Below are 20,251 nucleotides of genomic sequence, written 5' to 3'. Positions count from 1 at the left end.
GTGTTATTCTAATTTGCATAAAATATTGTATAACACGAATATTAGGTATAATAATCAATTTAAAAATACACTAAACTATTACTATTAACAATACATTTTGGTACAGAATGAAATGTATTTATATTGTGTCGATGCCAATACATTTTGGGATTGCTTTCTCCACATATCATACATGTGCAGCTACTTTAGAATTTCTTTCTCAAGCCAGTGAGAAGACAGGGATGAGTAGAGGGACTACAAAAATACAACTCAGGAAGTAAATGCCTTTTATTAGCAAAATAAGGGAAATGAGTGTACAAATGTTCCCCCAATATGGAGAACACACAGACAGAGGTGGCAGTTTTCTTCAAAATCACTCAACAGTATCGCTTGCCTCAAACGTCTGTTTGCAGACATTATCATATTGTTTTTTTTTCTTTGTGAAATCCCGAACCCCTTGTCAGTCTCTTTGTCTCGCAATGGTGTTCTTGGTGATGCGTAATTCTCCAAGCAGTAAGCCATTAAAATGGCGGCCAGTGTCTGATGACAGGTGCTTGAGAGACAGATTCCAAGTCCTGCGTGCAGAGCGTCTTAGCGCCTGACAGCTGAACAGAACTCATCTCCATCTGAAGTGGCTGTTTGGTCTACTCTTGTTGCCATGGAGACCCAGAAGGTTTGGACCGCTCACTGTATTAACCATTAGCTTTCACTACACTGGCATATATATATATACATGCAAACAGATACACGCACACTCTCTCACACACGCTCCCTTTCGATGCATATGAGGATTTGTGCTCTCAGATTAGTAACATCCAGTATGAAATTTTTTGACGTTGGAGAGATATTCAGTAGGCAAACCCAAGCAAATGGACAAGGACTGCAGGAACGCATGCGAAGGCACAAGAACCAACAAATTGGATTGAGAGGCACAATCTCCTCTCTCCCCATAGCAACAACTGCAAAGGCAAGAAAAGTGTAACATTTTACAAGTAAAGGGGAACTCCTCTGATGCAAGAAAGCAAAATAAAAAGAAATCCCTAATTTAAAAGAAACAAACTTGTTTTCGGGGTGAAAAATAAACAACATGGCTGCGACGGCAACGACTATATGAACATTCGACACAATTCATTTTTAAATGCTACGTTTTAACATTTCCAGAGACAAAAACCATAAATAAAGCTGTCAAAAGTGGCGTAATGTACAGCACTGGTCCAAGACCAATTTTCTCCATACTTGGTCTTGCAATCTTTCTCCAACAAAATGCACATCAAAACTGGCTTTAATTTCACCTAAAAAGGGGGGAAAAAAAGTTACTTAAATATGATATATAAATATGACAAATAAACAAGGCATTAAGAGTAAACTACTTATTGCAAATTTTATTTTAGTTCACACCCATTACAATACAGTATTTAACATGATTTAAAAGTGAAGTGTGGAATTTTTTTTTACACCAATTTTTGCAATAAACTAAAGCAAAAATATTCAGATTCAGGATGACAAAACACATTATTTGAAACCTTTTATAATTTTTATTGCATGCAGAACTTTACAGCCAAGCCAACTGAGGAAATAACCAAACATGCTTTCCTAGAAAGAAGCTTTGAGTAGTCTGATTCATGTTAGTGAATTGGTTTGTTCAGACATGAACCAGTGATAATTATTCATGGCAGGCATATTAATTTATCTTTTTCTATAGCAAAATCTTTAGTTAAATGCTGCTGTCACTGTTTTTGACTCAATTAAATGAATAAGTATACTGTTATGATTATAGATACATTACCATTCAAAACTCTGTCATTGGTAAGATTTTAAGGCTGCTTTTTTTCAGAATAAAAAAACCCACTAAAAACAGTAATACTGTGAAATAACTGTAAATATCTACAAATAACTGTTTTCTATTTTAATATATTTTGAAATGTAATTAATTCTATCTAAGCTGAAATTTTCAGCAGCCATTTCTCCAGTCTTCAGACAGTCACATGATCCTACAGAAATTCTAATATGCTGATTTGGCTCTCAAGAAACATTTTTTAATTATTATTGTCAATATTGAAAACACTGATAGATTTTTTTTTTGCTATCATGATACATATTCCCCTCAGGATTCTTTGATGAATAGAACATTCAAAAGAACAGCATTTATTTGAAATAGACATCTTTTTAACATTATAGATATATTCACAGGCCCTTTTATCATCTGAATTATCTTTGCTAGATAAAAGTATATATTTTAAAAAGCTGTTACCCCCTTAGGAGGTAGTCTGGCCCTAAACTCATGCCATGAAGAATCAGTTCACCAAAAGATGTTAATTCTTTACCAGAACAATGAATCAACTACACAGTACACACCTGACCTTTAAACACACATTTGTTCTGTAATGTTTATTCCATGATTGCTCCAGGGCAATTATGTGACTTCATCCGCAATATGAACATTAGCCACTTTTCCACCGAAATTAGCTGGAACAATTTGTCCCAGGAACTTTTTTTCCCCCAGAACTGTTGCTGTCTGCGTTTCCATCGCGGTCTAAAGTACCAAGAAGATTAGGCAAAGAGTCTGGTGACGTAGGTCTGTGCGCGTTTCTCAATACCAAGTACGCAAATTTCGGATTTGCATCCTCGATAGTTCGGACTTCGCGAGTTCGACTCAGGAGTGTGAACTCCCACGGACTGGACGACGCAAGTCCGATAATTCTGCAAACAGAAGCGTACTTGATAACGTCAGTCAGCTCGCCTTGGCTACTGCAATTTTCCTCACTGTATTTACAATAAGACGAAATATGATATCAAACACCACTGCCTGTTTTCGGTTTCATTTAAACATATTAACAGACGCAGAAATGTAGTTCAGGGAACATACATACATTACAATGAAACGAAATATTATATCAAACAGTGTTGCCTCTTTTCATTTTCTTTTTAACATATTAATAGATTAACAGAATAAAGACCAAAGATTACCTGTTATATTTACCCAAAACGAATTATATCTTGTTTATCAGTTTATCAATCAGGAAACATCAGAGCCAGTGGCAAATGTCAGAAGGACTAGCCGAGTTGAGGCTGCTCTCGTCGGGAAACATGAGCACTGAGTGCCCGCTGATCGCGTGGAGCTCACGTCCCCAAAATTGGCGAAGCACATTTTCAAATAGGCGCTGTCTTTATAAATAAACCGCAGATTTGAGTTTAAAACAACTACATTCTCGCCTGAAATACTTTTAAAACTACATTTCGTGACACAATAACAGTAATATTTTTAAATATTATGTGAATAAATGGTGGTTGAAATACAATGCTGCGTGAACTCAACCAATCAGGATGTTCAGCGCCTAAGTCCCACCCCCCGAAAGTTCCGGACCTTTGAGAAGGTACTACCTCACGAGCAGGGACTTTCTGAGGGGCAAATTTTTACCCGGAACTTTATTTAGATCCTGGTTCCTGCGGTGGAAACACACCGAGTACCGGCCCACAGTCCCTAGCTCCTGGGGAAAGTTCCTGCGGTGGAAACGGGGCTATTGATTATTTAGCATATAAACATGCACTGTGTGGCCAGCATGCCATCATGGCACACTTGACATTTAGGATGCTGATTCTCACCAGATACAGGCCAGCTTCTAGAATAGTCCACAGTCCTTCAGGTTGTTCTTGATGATGACATCGGTTACTGCGTCAAAGACAAATTGCACGTTCTTGGTGTCGGTGGCGCAGGTGAAGTGAGTGTAGATCTCCTTGGTATCTTTCCGCTTATTCAGATCTTCAAACTGACACTGAATGTAGGCAGCGGCCTGATTTGAATACTTAAATGCTTTTTAAATGTGTTTTTTGGTTGTGGCACTGCAGTTTGCACCAATTCTTTAGAATGGCCCATGTATGTGTGTGTGTTAAATAATAATTTAGAGCTTTGTCCACATTTTATATAACATTTTATCCAGGGTTATTATTGTCAACTGAAACTAACCAAAACCATTAAAAAAAAATTAATTTAGTTTAAAGTTAATTAGTTAGTTGAAGTACTAATTTAACTAAGATTACAATTAGAACTTAATTTAAAAATATAGACGTTAAAATAACAACAAATGAAAATCCAGCATGCCATCATGGCACACTTGACATTTAGGATGCTGATTCTCACCAGATACAGGCCAGCTTCTAGAATAGTCCACAGTCCTTCAGGTTGTTCTTGATGATGACATCAGTCACTGCGTCAAAGACAAATTGCACGTTCTTGGTGTCGGTGGCGCAGGTGAAGTGAGTGTAGATCTCCTTGGTATCTTTCCGCTTATTCAGATCTTCAAACTGACACTGAATGTAGGCGGCAGCCTCTTCATATGTATTTGACCCTGTGAGATGGACAGGAAATATTTTCAATATGAGGAAGTGATGTCACTTGTTCCTGTGACATAAAATAACCAGAAACAATGTAATGTATAAAGGAACACAGAATTTTTTTTCCAGTCATAATAAGTTAATTAGTTAGTTGAAGTACTAATTTAACTAAGATTACAATTAGAACTTAATTTAAAAATATAGACGTTAAAATAACAACAAATGAAAAAAAAAAAAAGACAAAACACAACAAAATTACCAACATTTAAATAGAAAATTACAAAAAATCTAATTCAAAATATTAACAAAATCTATATATCAATGATACTAAAATAACAAAACAGCACTTTATTTTTCTTTTTAGGTTTAGAATTCTAACAATATAAAAAACAAACCTGTGTGTGTGTGTGTGTGTGTGTGTGTGTGTGTGTAAAATCTAGTATCAAATCCAGTATCGGGGTCTGACCTGCGTATTCTGGGTAGCAGATGGTGAGTGGGCTCCTCTTGATTTTCTCCTCAAACAGATCTTTCTTATTGAGGAACAGAATGATAGATGTGTCCGTGAACCACTTGTTGTTGCAGATGCTGTCAAACAGCTTCATGCTCTCGTGCATTCGGTTCTACAGAAAAAGAAATTGGTTGATTGAACATAAGAAATAAGGACTAGTGAACTAGAAAGTGGGTGTCGATAGAGCATCTTGGCTTAGAACCATCTTTAAACACCATATTATATTACACAATAATATACACGGTCTACTCTGTGATCATTTAATGACTGCATGCCGAGCTTTGTATCGAGTTGCCTTTCAACGCAGCTCAAAAGCTTGATTTATGGAATATAGGGGTGGAGATGTGCTTTAGCCCTCTGCCATTTACCATTAAATCAATCAATATATGTTTGCGAACGCTTAATAAAGTAGGACTCAATCTGAATCAATATGACGTTGGCATGGATTATATGATAAATGCAGGAATTGGTTTTCTCGTCAGGCTTAGTTTACCCCTCATTCATCCAATACAGATTCACATATACACTGTAATTCGGTATTTTTTTAAATAACAGGAAGTATTTTCGTACCATCTCTTCATCTTCGGCCAGCACCAGGTCATAATCGCTCAGTGCCACACAGAAGATGATGGCAGTTACACCTTCAAAACAGTGGATCCATTTTTTCCTCTCCGACCTTTGACCCCCAACATCAAACATCCTGAAATACATGACATTTTAAAATGGTTATCAAGTTTCTGTAACTCGAAACTAGTGAGCTGCCTTGCTAAATTAAGGGGCATACTAGCTGAAATGAAACCACAGAAATTATTGATGTGGTACTTGCTACATAGACTGCAATTCTGTGTGCCCCCCTAAAAAAAGTGTATACTCAACTCACATTGCTTTTAATAGGGTTTGGTGTTAGCATGTTGCGAAGCTACTGCTGTGATGATCTAATAACCATACAAATACAGAGCATATGCACGGATATTGAGTTGGACATTAGTTTTCAACTCTGAAAGTTCTATAGCTAAAAATGGGCAAAGAAACTGACGATATGTACTTCCTCTTCCTGTCTGAATCAGAGTGCAAACCAGTTCGAGAGTGACACTTCTCTATTTGTCTCTCTCTGCTTCTCTTTTCTATCACTCTTGCACATGATTGCAGTCACACAGTATTTGCACAGTCTACCAAGATTTGACAACAAAACTCAATACAAATATTATGAAGTAGTTCCTAATAGTTCAATCTGTGGATATGCAAATACTTATATTATGTATACTATGCATACTTCATTATGTGGTCATGTTTACCCATATATATATATATATATATATGTGTGTGTGTATATGTGTGTGTGTGTATATAAAAGAAAAATAATAAATCGATTTTTGAACCATTAAAGGAATAGGCTAGTTCACCCAAAAAATTTTTGTCATCAGTTACTTACCCTCATGTCGTTCCAAACCTGTATGAATTTCTTTCTTATGTTGAACACAAAAGAAGATATTTTGAAGAATTTTGAAGAACCAAACAGTTGTTGGTCCCCATTGACTTCCATAGTAGAGAAAGAAATACTATGGAAGTCAATGGGGACCAATAACTGTTTGATTATCAGCATCTTCAAAATATCTTTTTTTGTTCAACACAAAAAAGTAACTCATACAGATTTGGAACGACATAAATGATGACAACATTTTCATTTTTGGGTGAGCTATTACTTTAAGATTTTTGTATTATAATTTCAGTGAGAATTAAACATATTTTTCCTAAATTTTCCATTACTGTAATATTTAGTAAATAATTTTTTATTACAATCAGCATAAATTCAGTACAAAAAATACTGCCATAATGTATAATTGTACAATTACATTCTACAAATGCAAATCTCAATTTAAATATTTGTAAGTATATAAAATATTGTGTAGTATATATTTAATAGTAATATTTTCTCACTTTAATAATAACGAGATTTTATTGCATTATTGTAAGCTATTGAGAATTGGAGAACAAAAAGTGTCTTAATGAAATAGGCTTGATTTTTGTGCAAAATATAATTTCTTATAAATTTCTTTATAAGAAATTATTTTTTTCTTACAAAGAAATTTCTTTGGGTTGAAATAAGATTAGCCAAGAATATATTTTTGGCAGTTATGGAATAAAGTAACCTGAAGTGCTCACTTGAAGTGGAGGTCTTTGAAAGTGAAGTGTGTCTCGACAATGCCTGTGGTTTTGACTCGGGTCCTCAGCACATCCTGTTGAGTGGGTATGTAGGTGGCCTGCGATATTCTGTCTAAATCATTCAGGTAGCTGTGGAGATATAACAGGAAGGAAGAGGTTAGTTCAGATGAAATGAAGTTTGTGGTTTAAGTTAATCTCTTGGCCCAAAAGTCCAGCCAGGGTTTCTCACGAGACGGGAACAGGGGTAGACCGGCAATCCCTGGGTGGAGATGATCCCCTGCTAAAACAAATTTTTATACACACACACACACACACACACACACACAAGGCCGCTCAAACAATTGCACAACAGTCAGCAGGGCCGTTTCCTGAAAAACAAACATTGTGCCATAACGTCTGCCAACTGCCCACTTCATATGATGTTCACGGTCCTGACTAAAATGGTGTGACAGAGGCCACAGTTTAGCTCGCGATTTGGTAATGCTTAGTAACGGCGTAAACAAAAGCCAAACTCCATTACGCACTCACAAATATACAACTGAGACATCTACCACACACACACAAATTTACATAGAAGCTCTGTTCCACAACCTAGCGAGCTACCCACTTACCCACGGTCATGTTACTGATGCAAACACCTTTCTAAAAGGAAACCTTATAAGGCACTTCATTTTAGATTAATTATAAAACTCAACATTCAAATGTATTTGTAAAAGAGAAGGCAATCCTGGAATCCCCCCCAAAAAACGTACAGAGAACAGAACAGCAGAGATAGATATTTTCAATACTGAAAAGTGCCATTCAATACTGGAAAGTACAGCTAATACCATGGTTTTATTGATAATGAAACTGTGAATCTTTTTCAAATTTCACACTTTATTTTAAGGTCCAATTCTCGTTATTAACAAACCATTAACTACGACTTTTGCCTCAATAAACTCCTCATTTGCTGCTTATTAATAGTTAGTAAGGTAGTTGTTAAGTTTAGGTATTGGGTAGGATTAGGGATGCAGAATATGGTCATGCAGAATATGTGCTTTATAAGTATTAATAAACAGCCAATATGTTAATAATAGGCATGCTAATAAGCAACTAGTTAATAGCGAGAATTGGTCGCTATACTAAAGTGTTACCCAATTATTAAATATTACTTTCATGATATGCTTTTGCCTTTGATTCATCAAGTTAGACATAATACTAAAATAATAAAAATCAATATTCATTATCAAATTTTATGTTTATTTGAATTATTCCAATACTACTACTACTAATAATAATGGTGGTAACACTTTAGTATAGGGACCAAACTCTTACTATTAACTAGTTGCTTATTAGCATGCCTATTATTAACATATTGGCAGTTTATTGGTACTTAAAGCACATATTCTGCATGAGCATATTCTACATCCCTAATCCTACCCAATACCTAAACTTAACAACTACCTTACTAACTATTAATAAGCAGCAAATTAGGAAATTATTGAGGCAAAGTTGTAGTTAATCGTTTGTTAATAGCGAGAATTGGATCTTAAAATAAAGTGTGACCATAATAATAATAAATATTCATAATGCATATTTTACATAATTATTTTACATAATCTGTTGATAATTTAGCCTTGTTATTGTATTAAAAATATTAAAAAGATCCTCCTAATAAAACGACCTGCCTATAGATGCCTGAGATTCTGTATAGGCTTGAGCCTTCCTGCAACCCTGCGTAGGACAAGTGTTTAGAACATGAATGAATGGAAAAAGAAATAATAAAAAATTGGTTCTACTTATAAGTATTTGTCCCACAAAACAATATGGAGCTTTTCAGATCAGATGCTTATGAAGTTCTATTCAGTGTACCCACACTAGGCAATATGAAGCATGTTTGTTTGACTATAGTGATCGCTCCATACCATACTGGTTCGGTTGAACTCAGAACATATATAGTGTGAGCACTAACCACAGACCTTGAAAGTCTTTCTGCACGACATAAGCGATAGAATAATTAAGTAACATATATTACACATGCAAGAGGACCACGTGTCACAGCACCCCAAACCACTCAAAATAATAAGCCGCAAAGTTACCATTCCTGTTTTTTTGCACTTGCATCATAATGACGTAAGCGTGCCCAGGCCTGTTAAAGTGTGATGTGAGTGCAAGTCAGCGGGGCAGTGGGGAGGGGGGACATTCATGCTTAGCCACGGTGCAAGTCAACTGTGTCTAATAGACAGTAGATGGTTACTTGAACACACACACACAGTTGTACGAGAACAGCAGTGGCATTACTATTTGATTAAGAGAAACAGGAATTTTTGAGTACACTACATAATTGTTATCTGTACTTGCTATCTTTAACTCCTTTGTCTTTAGCAAAGGTTTGATGCAACATGAAACTTTAACACGCACCCACACATATTTGCATGCTTCAACTGTAGCATGTGACACACTTTCTTCTGTGTATTTTTCTCACATGAAATCAACGTCGTAAACGTGTGGCTAGTGTCGGACAGGCGGGTTTTCCGAGTCGAGGGTAATGGCATGTTCTAGGAAGCAGGCAGCTACAGCGGTGCAAATATTGACAAGCTCGTTTAAGGCTCAAACAGTGAGAGTCTGGATACAGTAAGACAGGAGATCTCAGTGTACCTGATAAAGCTGTTTGAACTTGCTGTTTTGGCAGTGGCTGATGTTCGGTGAATAAGAAAAACAAAAGGGGAGGGAACTAGAAAACAGAAGGGGGAATGAACGGTTGAGCACCCAAAAAGGTGAACGGGTTGAGAGAGATAGGAAGGGAGGATGGTATGTGAGGTAGACAGATAGAGAGATAAATAAAGAATGGCTGTAGAGGACAAAAACAAAAAGTTATGAGGTGATTCATCTCCGTCCCAACTAGGTGAAACATGAAACATCTCCGCAGAGAGCAAAATAATGTGAAGCAAAAAACACAGCTAATGAGGACTTCAAGTCATGATATGTTACATATTTGAATTTTGGACCAATGAGATTTCAATGTGGGTGGAGCAGTTAAAATAGAGTGCAGCCTTGCTTGACCGCTTTTTCAGCTGCCTTGGTTCTGGAAGGTTTTTCATTCTATTTGGGATATTAAAAAAGTATTTGTTAAAGAATGATAGGCTATGAGCCAAACCAACTAGCTTTGAGGTGAATCACAAAAGGTACAAGACTGTGTAAAGAGCTACAGTCCCATTGTTAAAGATGTAATTTAATTAAAACCTAAAATATAAATCCGTTATTGATTTTATATAAACACTTATACTAAACACTATAAATTGTACAATTATATACGTTTACAAAATAAGCATTATCTTAAAAATAGTGCCTGTTCCAAATTTTTAGAAATATGCCTTGTGTATTCATTTTGGTTTCATATTGTTTTGAAGAAAATGTTTATTTTCAAAAATTACATTTAATGACTGAATCAATGAGTACATTTTAATTTAATGACTCTAGGTGTAGACGCGGTGTCTGTGTGTGAGCAAAGAAAACGGTCAGTATAAATATAACCGATCAGTATACTAAACATCGCACATCCTGCAATGTGACTATCGCAGATGCGCACATCGCGATATCGATGCTGAAACAATATATCGTGCAGCCCTAATAGTAAAGACAAACTCACCGTGTCTATCTAGTCATGAAGATATATATACACATTTCAATTTCAGCAGGCAACTATTTTTACAGCTACATTATTATTCCAGCCACAATTAATCATAACAACGTATATACAACTACAAATGATTATATATATAAATCATCAGTTTGTTGTTTTACACACATGCACACAGACATGAATTCATACACGAAATAGTCGTGAGATGCATAAGAAATCTTTAGACGCACCCATAACAACAAAAGACAATACTTTATTGAACCTTTTCTGATAAGAAGTGTGCGCTGCAAACACGAGCATTTTTGACAATCGTTTCTCTCCAGTCTGCTTGTTTTATCGCATTTAACCACAGCTGTCGTCGGTTTTTTGTCTGGCAGTGGCAGCAGATATGCGATCAAATTTCTAATTTGAGGCTGTATTACGTCGATTCTGGCACCCAACATCACAACAAGATGACATTTAAAGCTCCTTATGTAGCCGAATCTGCGCTGGTTTGAATTGGCCGCCTCCAGTTTTCCCTTTGTTTTGCCTCCAGCTAGCGCTGTGATGTAATTGTGACGTCGGCCCTAAAAGGGTCTATAAGTTGACATTTAATAAATAAATTCCCCTATGGAGAAAATGAATGGGATTCTTACTTCCAGAACCTGATTGTTGCATTCTATAGAAACCAAACAACTGACAAAATATGATGCCCGTCTTTAAAGTCACCTTGGACAAAAAAAAATCACAGAGGAAATCTCCAACAAGAAGGTTTTTCAATTATGTTTCATTTAAGTGCCAACTTTGTGTCAGAATATCCATCTTAAATCTGTTAGAAGACGTAAAAACCGATACAAATGAGACAACCGTTGACATATTGTAAGAGTTAAATAATGCATATAATGTAATATAATGATATATTTGGATAGTATAGCTCATAATTTGGTTTTGAAAGAATGTATTTAGAAAAGCTGAGATCGTATTGAGATATCCAACTTCTGATTGCAGGCTTTGGTGTGTTAGTGTGTGATACATTCTGAAACTCTAGAAGAGACACAGATTACTAGGGTCATTATCATAGATGCTGTAGTTTCAGTTTGCTCTCCAATTGAAATATTAAAGAAATCTCGGTTGTGATTTTTCTTTTTCCTGTGGGGTGATTCATCGCTTAGTACTTTATCGCTTCACACTTGGTTAGGATGTGGTGTAAGGTAGAGACCTGCGCGGGACGGATTTTTCAGTCCCGCTCCCACCCGTTCCCGCAAGATTCTGTCCCGCGCCCACCCGCTCCCGCAAAAATATATCTTATCTGGTCCCGCTCCCGCCCGCGACATTCATGTTTTGTCCCGCTCCCGCCCGCATAAAAGTAATCTATATAGATTGTTTTAAGTACATTGAAGAAATTTACATGAAATGGTTCTGTAACATCTCCTAAGCTCCACAACATCCCAGCATAAACATAACGAACTACTACCGATAAAATATTTGTTATTTAGACTAAGCATCAACATTCACAACCACTGTTATTTTTTACAGAAAGCAAGCATGGGCTGCTGCGTGCATGGTTTGGCATGGCAGAATGCGAGCAGCACACTTCCTTTATTATCACAAAAAGCTGACATCTCAGTTAATCGCGATCTCATAAAGCTCTGTTATAACACTAAATATACTAAATATATGCACAATGAATCTTTCAGAGTGTCTAAAATGAGAGGATTCGTGAGCACGCAATTTCAGCACTGCGGTGAGTAGATTCTAACTTGATCACCTCTGATTGGCCATTGCGTTCCAGAAATCAACAGCTGAGTCTGTGATTGGCTACATTATAAATGGAAACTAGGCTATGTCTAGCTTGCGCGTTAATCATTTTAATGTTAATATTAGTTGTTCTTTTTGCTTTAGTGCAACAGATAAATAACAATTTATATGTTTTAGACACTTTATGTTTAGATCATTTCTATTTTGCGGGAGTCCCGCGAATCATTTTATTCTCCCGCATCCCGCACACACACAAGTCTCTTCCCGCCCGCACCCGTACTCGCCCATCAAGAGTTGTCCCGTGCCGCACCCTGTTGCGTTGGGTATCGCGGGTCCCGCGGTACTCCCGCGGGAGTGCAGGTCTCTAGTGTAAGGTGAAGCAGAGTACATATGCAACAGACAGGAAAACAGAATGGGGACTTAAATGTGTAGAGAAAAGACAAAGATACCCACTATGCTGCAGAATCATTGAGCTGGTACTCTCTGGATCGACTGAAACAGGCCTGCACTCCTCCATCCTTCCACAAACGCTTTATCACTCCAGCCAGCTCGGCTGTCATGAAACCCTCTTCAGCACTGCCCGCCAACACAAACAACTGCCTCGCGTCATCCTGAGACACAAAGAGAGAACAGCAGATTTTAATTCTTCCATGCATTCAATTATCATTAGCTATGTTTCCATCCACCTATTTTTATGCGCATTTTGGAATATTGCATTAAAAAAACACTGGATGGAAATGCCAAGATGCCCATAAATTCAAAAAATGCGCATAAAAAACGTATGAGCACAATTGAGTAGGATAAACCTTTTATCCGATAAGAAAAAATGCACACTAAACTACGATGGAAACACTTTTACTGAATAAATTCCACCATGCGCATAAAAAAGTCACGTGACTTTGCACGATGGGACGGGATAACTTGACTAACCGGTGGACCGATCTCGTTCACAGCATCTGAAATGTTGTTTTGGTCGTTCTGAAATGTCTGCAAAGTCTGTCATCCAAGTATTTCTGTATAATTGACTTCTGTATAATGCATCCACCTCCAAAAGCAATGACAGCATTTATTGTTTCGTTTGCTCGCTCTGAGGTGCAAGTAATTTATCATAAATGAAAATTATTATATTCAGTGGCTTCTTCGACTTTTCTTAGTGATATTTAGTGCCAGTTTATCAGGAAGTGACAATTTAGTTCTCTTTGACTCGTTGGATGGAACGGTGCTTTATTCGAAAATATTTTATGCGATATTCTAGTTTTGCGCATAAGTTAAATTCGCATCTTTAGATGGAAACATAGCTATTGTCTTGTTTTATTTATTTTTTAAGTGTATTTCAGTCATTGCACATTTGAATCCAATTTTTCATCAATTGCAATTTCCGAACTAAACATTCACTATCAAAGATGATTCATTTCATTGAACTTTCAGCCGCCATATGGACCGTTACAGTTTCTCCCGTTCATTCACATTCTTATAGTGTCTGTGAATCTACACAAGTGGGCTGTAACATGAAGCGCACCAGGCCACCAATCCTGTGACTCACCGCTCGTGCTGCATCTCCGAAATCGATCTTGAGTCGCCCCATGGCGCGAATGATGGCGATGATAGACTGAATAGTGTTGCTGTAGACAACAGCTTTGTACTGTTTGCACTCTTCCTCCGAGTAGCCTGCCTCATGGATGATTCTATATAAAGAGATATGAGTAACCAATAAATGATATTCAGCATAAAACTGAAGCGTAATTAGAGTACTAATTAGAGCACTTACTTCATTTGTTTGACTATTGTGCTCTTCCCAGACTCCCCAGCACCTGTCAAAGAGCAGTTGCGTAAGAGTTAGCTTATCTGTCTACAAACAATAAAAGTAGCACAAGTGTCTAGACATAATGAATTTCAAGAACAACAAAATGTCTGAGTTAATGTATGAGCCCCACAAGACAGAAAATGAGGAAAAAAGACAGATTCAAAAGCCTTTGAACGTTGCAGTTTGGTGCTTCGTTTCTGAGAAGCCCGTGTGAATTTTTAAAACCCTGTAGAGCGATGTAGACAAGATCCTGAAAATACAAGATCTAAGACACTGAACATTGTTGTACATAGTCATTCTAACGCTTTCATTATTTCATTATTGCCTATGAATATTTCATTAACTTCTCAGAGTGGTGGTTGAAGGAATAGTTCATCCAAAAATTAAAAATCTCCCACATTTACTCCTTCATGTCATTCCGAGCGTGTATGGCTTTCTATCTTCCGTGAAGTAGTTTCAAAGAATGTTTATGGAGTTGAAAAGTCGCAGTCCCCATCTACTTTCATTGTATGGAAAAGAGCAGTGTGAACATTGTGCAAAACATCTCCATTTGTGAAGAAAGAAGGCATATGGCTTGGCATAAGGGTGAATAAATAAAATGCTGAGTAGATAAAATCATTGGACCACACTTACTAGTCCAGTCCCTTGTATGTTTATAAATGTGCACTGCTGGTAAACTCTGTCAGCTCCTACTGCTGCATTGATTGGTTCAATAATGGCTCCACTTATAGAATCCAATTGAACCAACCAGCTTATCTGGGATATCGTTCCCTAGCACTGAGACAGAAAACTCCACTGCTATGTGTGTGCTGTCTTGATCTGAACAGAAAAGCCCTACAGAGTTAAATGCACTTGTCAAACAGATTGTGTTCTTTAACTCTTAAAAAATAAAGGTTCCAAAAGGTTGTTTTTTCATTGATGTCACAGAAGAATAACCATTTTGTGTTTCTTGAACTTTTGAGTGAACAGTTCTTAAAAGAAACATTTTTTTGTGTGTGTGAAGAACATTTAGTGTGAAGTTAAAGGTTCTTCATGCAACCATAGATGCCAATAAAGAACCTTTATTTTTAAGAATGTATTTCTGTACATATCTTCAATTGCATTTTGGGATGGGGCAATCTGTTTGTTCGACCAATGGCTGATGGGAAATGTGTTCGTCGGTACAAAAATGTGATATTTCAGTTGTCAAAATTGACTTTTAATGGTTGGTCTACCCTTTTAAGCAAATTAAATTCACCACACCACATGCCTTTCTGATATTCGTGCTTGTATTATGCAAACGTTACCAAGTTTAGACCATTTAAAGGGTTAGTTCACCCCAAAATGAAAATTCTGTCATTGATTACTCACCCTCATGTCAATCCAAAGCCGTAAGACCTTCGTTTTTTGAGCACAAAGAAAACAATAACTTAATTTTTTCAACAATCCTTCTCCCCCGAGTTACGTCTTTCACCATTTTAGAGAGTATCACAATGCATACACACGCTTTCCCCTAAGCGTAAACAACGCTGATTACGCAGATTACGTTCATGCGCGCATTTTCTCCCCGAACGTAAACAACGCTGATTACGTAGATTACGCTATTGGGTACTCTCCAAAATTGTGGAAGACGTAACTCAAGGGAGAAGAATTGTTAAAAAAATTATTTTTGTTTTCTTTGTGCTCAAAAAGTATTCTCGTAGCTTCGCAAAACTGAAGTTGAGCCACTGATGTCACATGGACTGTTTTACCGATGTCCTTACTACGTTTCTGGACCTGGGAACATTACAGTTGCGTTGCTGTCTATGCAGGGTCTGAGAGCTCTCACATTTCATCAAAAATATCTTAATTTGTGTTCCGAAGATGAATGAAGGTCTTACGGGTTTGGAACGACACGAGGGTGAGTAATTAATGACAGAATTTTCAGTTTGGTGTGAACAAACCCTTTAAATGGTCAAGGTACTTTCAGTAGAGTGTGTACAGCTCTTTGCCAAAGGCTTAGTGCCTGATCAAAGACCAGCATCTGATAAGTTGGTTCGGCCATTTCAGCACAATAGAATCAAATAATAGACCATCACTTTGTGGACAGTAATTGTTCTAGTATAACACAATACACAAAGGTAGCTCATATTAATTTAATTTACATATTGCTGAATACATTGTTTAAAATATTGAAAATATTAAAAAATAAAATAAGTGTATGCTGAACTACTCAGTAATATTTTCTTTTTAAGAATTTAATTCTTTTAATCAGACCCTTTTCTTCAGTATGATATCTGATGTTTTGGACACACATACACACACACACACACACACACACACAAATATTATTATTTATACTGTAGTATTTACATTTTTACTTTTGTTTCATATTTTCAGTTTTCACTTTAATTTTATCTAGTTATGTGCTACTTGTCCTTTTAATTGTCTATTTAATATTTTTATTTATAAATTTATGTAATTTGTAAATAATTCTATATAACTTTAATTAATTTTCATTTCAGTTTAAGTTTTAATACATCAACTTAAAATGATGTCAGTTCAGCCAAGAAAACATTTTATATTTTATTTTAGTTCAGCTTTATTTTGATTAGTGAAAATTAATTTTTTAATAGTTTTACTTTTAGTATATTGTACCAATTCAATAACAATTCAGTTGATTGAATGTATGAATTACAATTTGAATGTATTTTTGAATAAATTAATAGATAGGAAAAAATGAGGGTTAAAACACGCCCTTGTGTGTTTTGCTCCCTGTTATCTGTGTGTAAATTCAGCTCCTGCCATGGAAAACAAAACAGACATTTAATTTCTATCCAACTGTTTTTAAAAGCTAAAACATTATTACACCTGTAATGGAAGAATTCCGACAGGCTGTGGCGGAATATTAAACCACTGAATCGGAAAATAGAGGTGTATGTTTTTATAACAAGAAACTGTGTTATGAGCAGTGCTGGAAACAGCCCTCCAGGGCTAAAGCAACCTGGGAGAGATCTTAATAAAGCATCGGACAAACCCAGAGAAACATGCCACTAGAGGAACAAGGTGCGAGCCAGTTTCTATTCATGAAAATGAACTGTGGATGATCTGTGAGCCGTGGCACAATTACACTCATCTAGCTTTTGTCCACTTGACACGTGTGATCAAATGCTCGAGTCCGAACTCTCGTCACAGTGCCATAGCAACTGGCCCTGTTTCTGAGGACATGCTGCCAAAGAGGGCTCAGATACCTGATGGGCGCATGCCAGCGAAAAGCAGCTCTGCAGTGTATCGCTCATATGCATGCGTTTTCAGTAATGCATGATAATCCCTGTTTGTCATAGTAACTTGCTCTTGGCTTCCTGCTGATTGTGCGCATAAAGCGTGTGTCATTACATTGTGGCAGATAAACCTCTTCTGTTTGATCGTCGTTTCTGGTGGCCCATGTTGTACGGTCAAGGGTCTGGATGTAAATATGCAGTGTAAATTGTTGGAACTTTAATGATTTGTTGATATAATTTATTGATATATGTTGATACTATAACCATTTAGTATAAAACTATAAAAAAGGATGCACATTTAATCAGCCATAAATTAGTCATTTGCTTATAATAGAAGATTTTAGCTGTGACAACATCAAGATTCCAAATGAGAGGAAGCATCAGAAAAGCTTCACTTGGTTTGTCATTTATCTGCATGGTACTAAAAAATGACTACAGTACCAAAATGAGAAAATGTCAACATTAGCAAATATCAACCGATTAATCTGCCTGGCTGATAATTCATTGCTTCCTTTGGTGGACTGAACGAACCAAGCGGTTCCTCACAAGCGAACACCCATCATGACACACTTGAACACCTTGTAAACTTACAAATTAGGTAGAAGTTGTCGGGACACTGTGAGCAAACCTGCTGAGGTGTGATAAACAAATGTCAACAAATGCTGGAATTGCCTTGGATGAACCGTTTTCTTCTTTAGTGGGTCTCACAGAGAAATTTTTAGGCTATATTTCATTCCAAAATTAAAGAAACAAAATAAGAAATGATTTTGCATTAAAAAAGTGTCCACAATGCATTTTTGGTCGGTTAGATCCCATTCAAGAATGCATATATCTTAATAAATAAAAAGTAATACTTTTACATTGCCTTGGAAACTACTTGTTTTGTAAAAGGCATTCAAATACCATTGATTTTATTTATAATATAGTAATTATATGTCTGATTCTATAATAGATAAATCAGCAGACTTGCCACTTAGACAATTTAAGATTTATTATTTCTGTGTATCTATTTCCTACATTTGGAGGCAAATCTCATGATCACCTTTATTTGATCCACTGGAACAGCTTACCCCGAAGAACCTGACATGCTTTGCTTTACAGCTAACGTTTAAAAAAAATAATTGTGATTTGCCAATGTATAAAATAAAGTAACAATTCATTTTGGTCACAATTCATTTTAAGGTCCAATTCACACTATTAACAAACCATTAACTACAACTTTTGCCTCAAAAAACTCCTAATTTTCTGCTTATTAATAGTTAGTAAGGTAGTTAAGTTTAGGTATCGGGTAGGATTAGGGATGTAGAATATGGTCATGTAGAATATCTGCCTTATAAGTACTAATAAACAGCCAATATGTTAATAATAGGCATGCATAGACAATTGCGTTAATTCAATTTAAGTAATTGTATGTAAATTATTGCAAATAAAATATGTGCAGGTAATGATTAAGACTGGATTTCATGGTTTTATTTAGAACAATAACAAAGGAACTGTAAAACCTGCAAAACACACCTTGTTATGCTTGTTTGCCGCCTTTTGTATGAAGAAAAATATTATCTTTTCTCCTCTTCCTTTATTATGCATACACTGCATTTCACCTCAGGCATCATTAAAGTACATGTGTTCTTTTCAGGTCCTATGTGATTATGTAAGCCACTCAGTGTTGAGAAAAATCCCGAGTATTTTTCCTTTGATTAGTCTACTAATCAAATATTTTATGAATAGCATAATCTTAATTAGAGCCCGACCGATATGGGTTTTTTGGGGGCCGATACCGATATTAGGGAGTAAAAAAAGTCCGATAACGATATATCGGCCGATATTCTTTATGTGTAGGCTATATTATAGTACAGTATAGTCTGGTACTGTATAAAGAATACAGTATATAGCCTACATAAACAGAATATATATACATAAACACATTTTTTGCAATGATAACTCAAATGTGGTGATCAAACACTTGATGTGACAAACATAGGCCTATGTAATGGAGGCAGGGTATTTAACAATTTAACAATAAACTTTATTATTCAAAATGAGTCTGACATCAGTGCACTTAACAGTAAACTTCACTTCACTTATTATAAATATCTTAACACAAATAGAACATAATATATATAACTTGAATTAAGAAATTAAACAAGGTAACTGTGTAGGGCAAGCAAGCTACTGCCAAACCAACAGGGGCAGGTTTATGCAGGAAGAACAGCTTTTCCAAATGTAAGCATCTAAAATGAATAAATAATAATGAATAATATTTAGTGTTGTGTATTTTCTGGTAATCCAATGAACATGCAGAACATTCGTATTTAAATCGTCTTTTTGCAGTTTAATATTCACAGGGTAGTTTTATGCAGGAAGCACAGCTTTTTCAAATGTAAACATCTAAAATGAATAAATAATAATAATAATGAATAATATTTTTTCACAAATTTTGTGTTGTGTATTTTCTGGTAATCAAATGAACATGCAGAACATTCGTATTTAAATCGTCTTTTTGCAGTTTAATAATCACAGACACAGTCTATATATGTACTGACCTGTGTATTATTTATTCATCAAAAATAAGATAAATTCCATGAAATTCCGCGTTATACAGAAAATTCCGTTTTCATGATTGGATTCCGCAATTCCATCCATGTTTTCTGCATCGCGGAAATCATAGAGCCCTACTAATGTAGCAAACGGATATGATAAGCTCATTGTGAGAGTAAAAGATGGGGACATTGTTGTTTATTTACTTAGCATTGAGTCTCTCCAACTAGGTGACAACGTAGCGTTAAATCACCATTCAACAGACTCAAGCCACCACCGCACTGCCGTCTATTGGACTGTAGAAAGATACTAACTTTTCAATCTGCTAC

General features: G+C 36.1%; 1 protein-coding gene and 1 long non-coding RNA gene across 6 annotated transcripts in view; one reads left to right on the top strand and one right to left on the bottom strand.

The window, feature by feature from the left end:
• Positions 1-255: 255 nt before the first annotated feature.
• Positions 256-20,251, bottom strand: part of LOC107694196 (guanine nucleotide-binding protein G(i) subunit alpha-1-like) — a 29,852-nt gene continuing 9,856 nt past the window's right edge. The window contains exons 2-10 of one of the 5 annotated variants that reach the window (XM_016493835.1): positions 14,110-14,152; positions 13,885-14,026; positions 12,795-12,952; positions 6,983-7,111; positions 5,390-5,519; positions 4,778-4,931; positions 4,294-4,325; positions 3,583-3,758; positions 256-1,271 (exon numbers count right to left, since the gene is read on the bottom strand). In XM_016493835.1, the coding sequence (XP_016349321.1) occupies positions 3,600-3,758; positions 4,294-4,325; positions 4,778-4,931; positions 5,390-5,519; positions 6,983-7,111; positions 12,795-12,952; positions 13,885-14,026; positions 14,110-14,152 (947 nt within the window). In that variant the 3' untranslated portion in view covers positions 256-1,271; positions 3,583-3,599. Of the gene's footprint in view, positions 1,272-3,429; positions 3,771-4,117; positions 4,326-4,777; positions 4,932-5,389; positions 5,520-6,982; positions 7,112-12,794; positions 12,953-13,884; positions 14,027-14,109; positions 14,153-20,251 lie in introns of those variants that run through there. The other 4 variants (XM_016493836.1, XM_016493833.1, XM_016493834.1 and 1 more) reach the window with 4 other exon arrangements.
• Positions 3,779-10,645, top strand: LOC107694199 (uncharacterized). Its single transcript, XR_001634830.1, has 3 exons — positions 3,779-3,863; positions 8,011-8,015; positions 10,632-10,645. It is a non-coding gene; the product is annotated as an uncharacterized LOC107694199 (long non-coding RNA).

The sequence above is a fragment of the Sinocyclocheilus anshuiensis genome, unplaced genomic scaffold, assembly GCF_001515605.1.
Source record: "Sinocyclocheilus anshuiensis isolate Anshui unplaced genomic scaffold, SAMN03320099.WGS_v1.1 scaffold1003, whole genome shotgun sequence".
NCBI lineage: Eukaryota > Metazoa > Chordata > Actinopteri > Cypriniformes > Cyprinidae > Sinocyclocheilus > Sinocyclocheilus anshuiensis.
The sequence above is the reverse complement of the archived record's forward strand: the minus strand, read 5'-3'. Positions and strand labels throughout refer to the sequence as shown.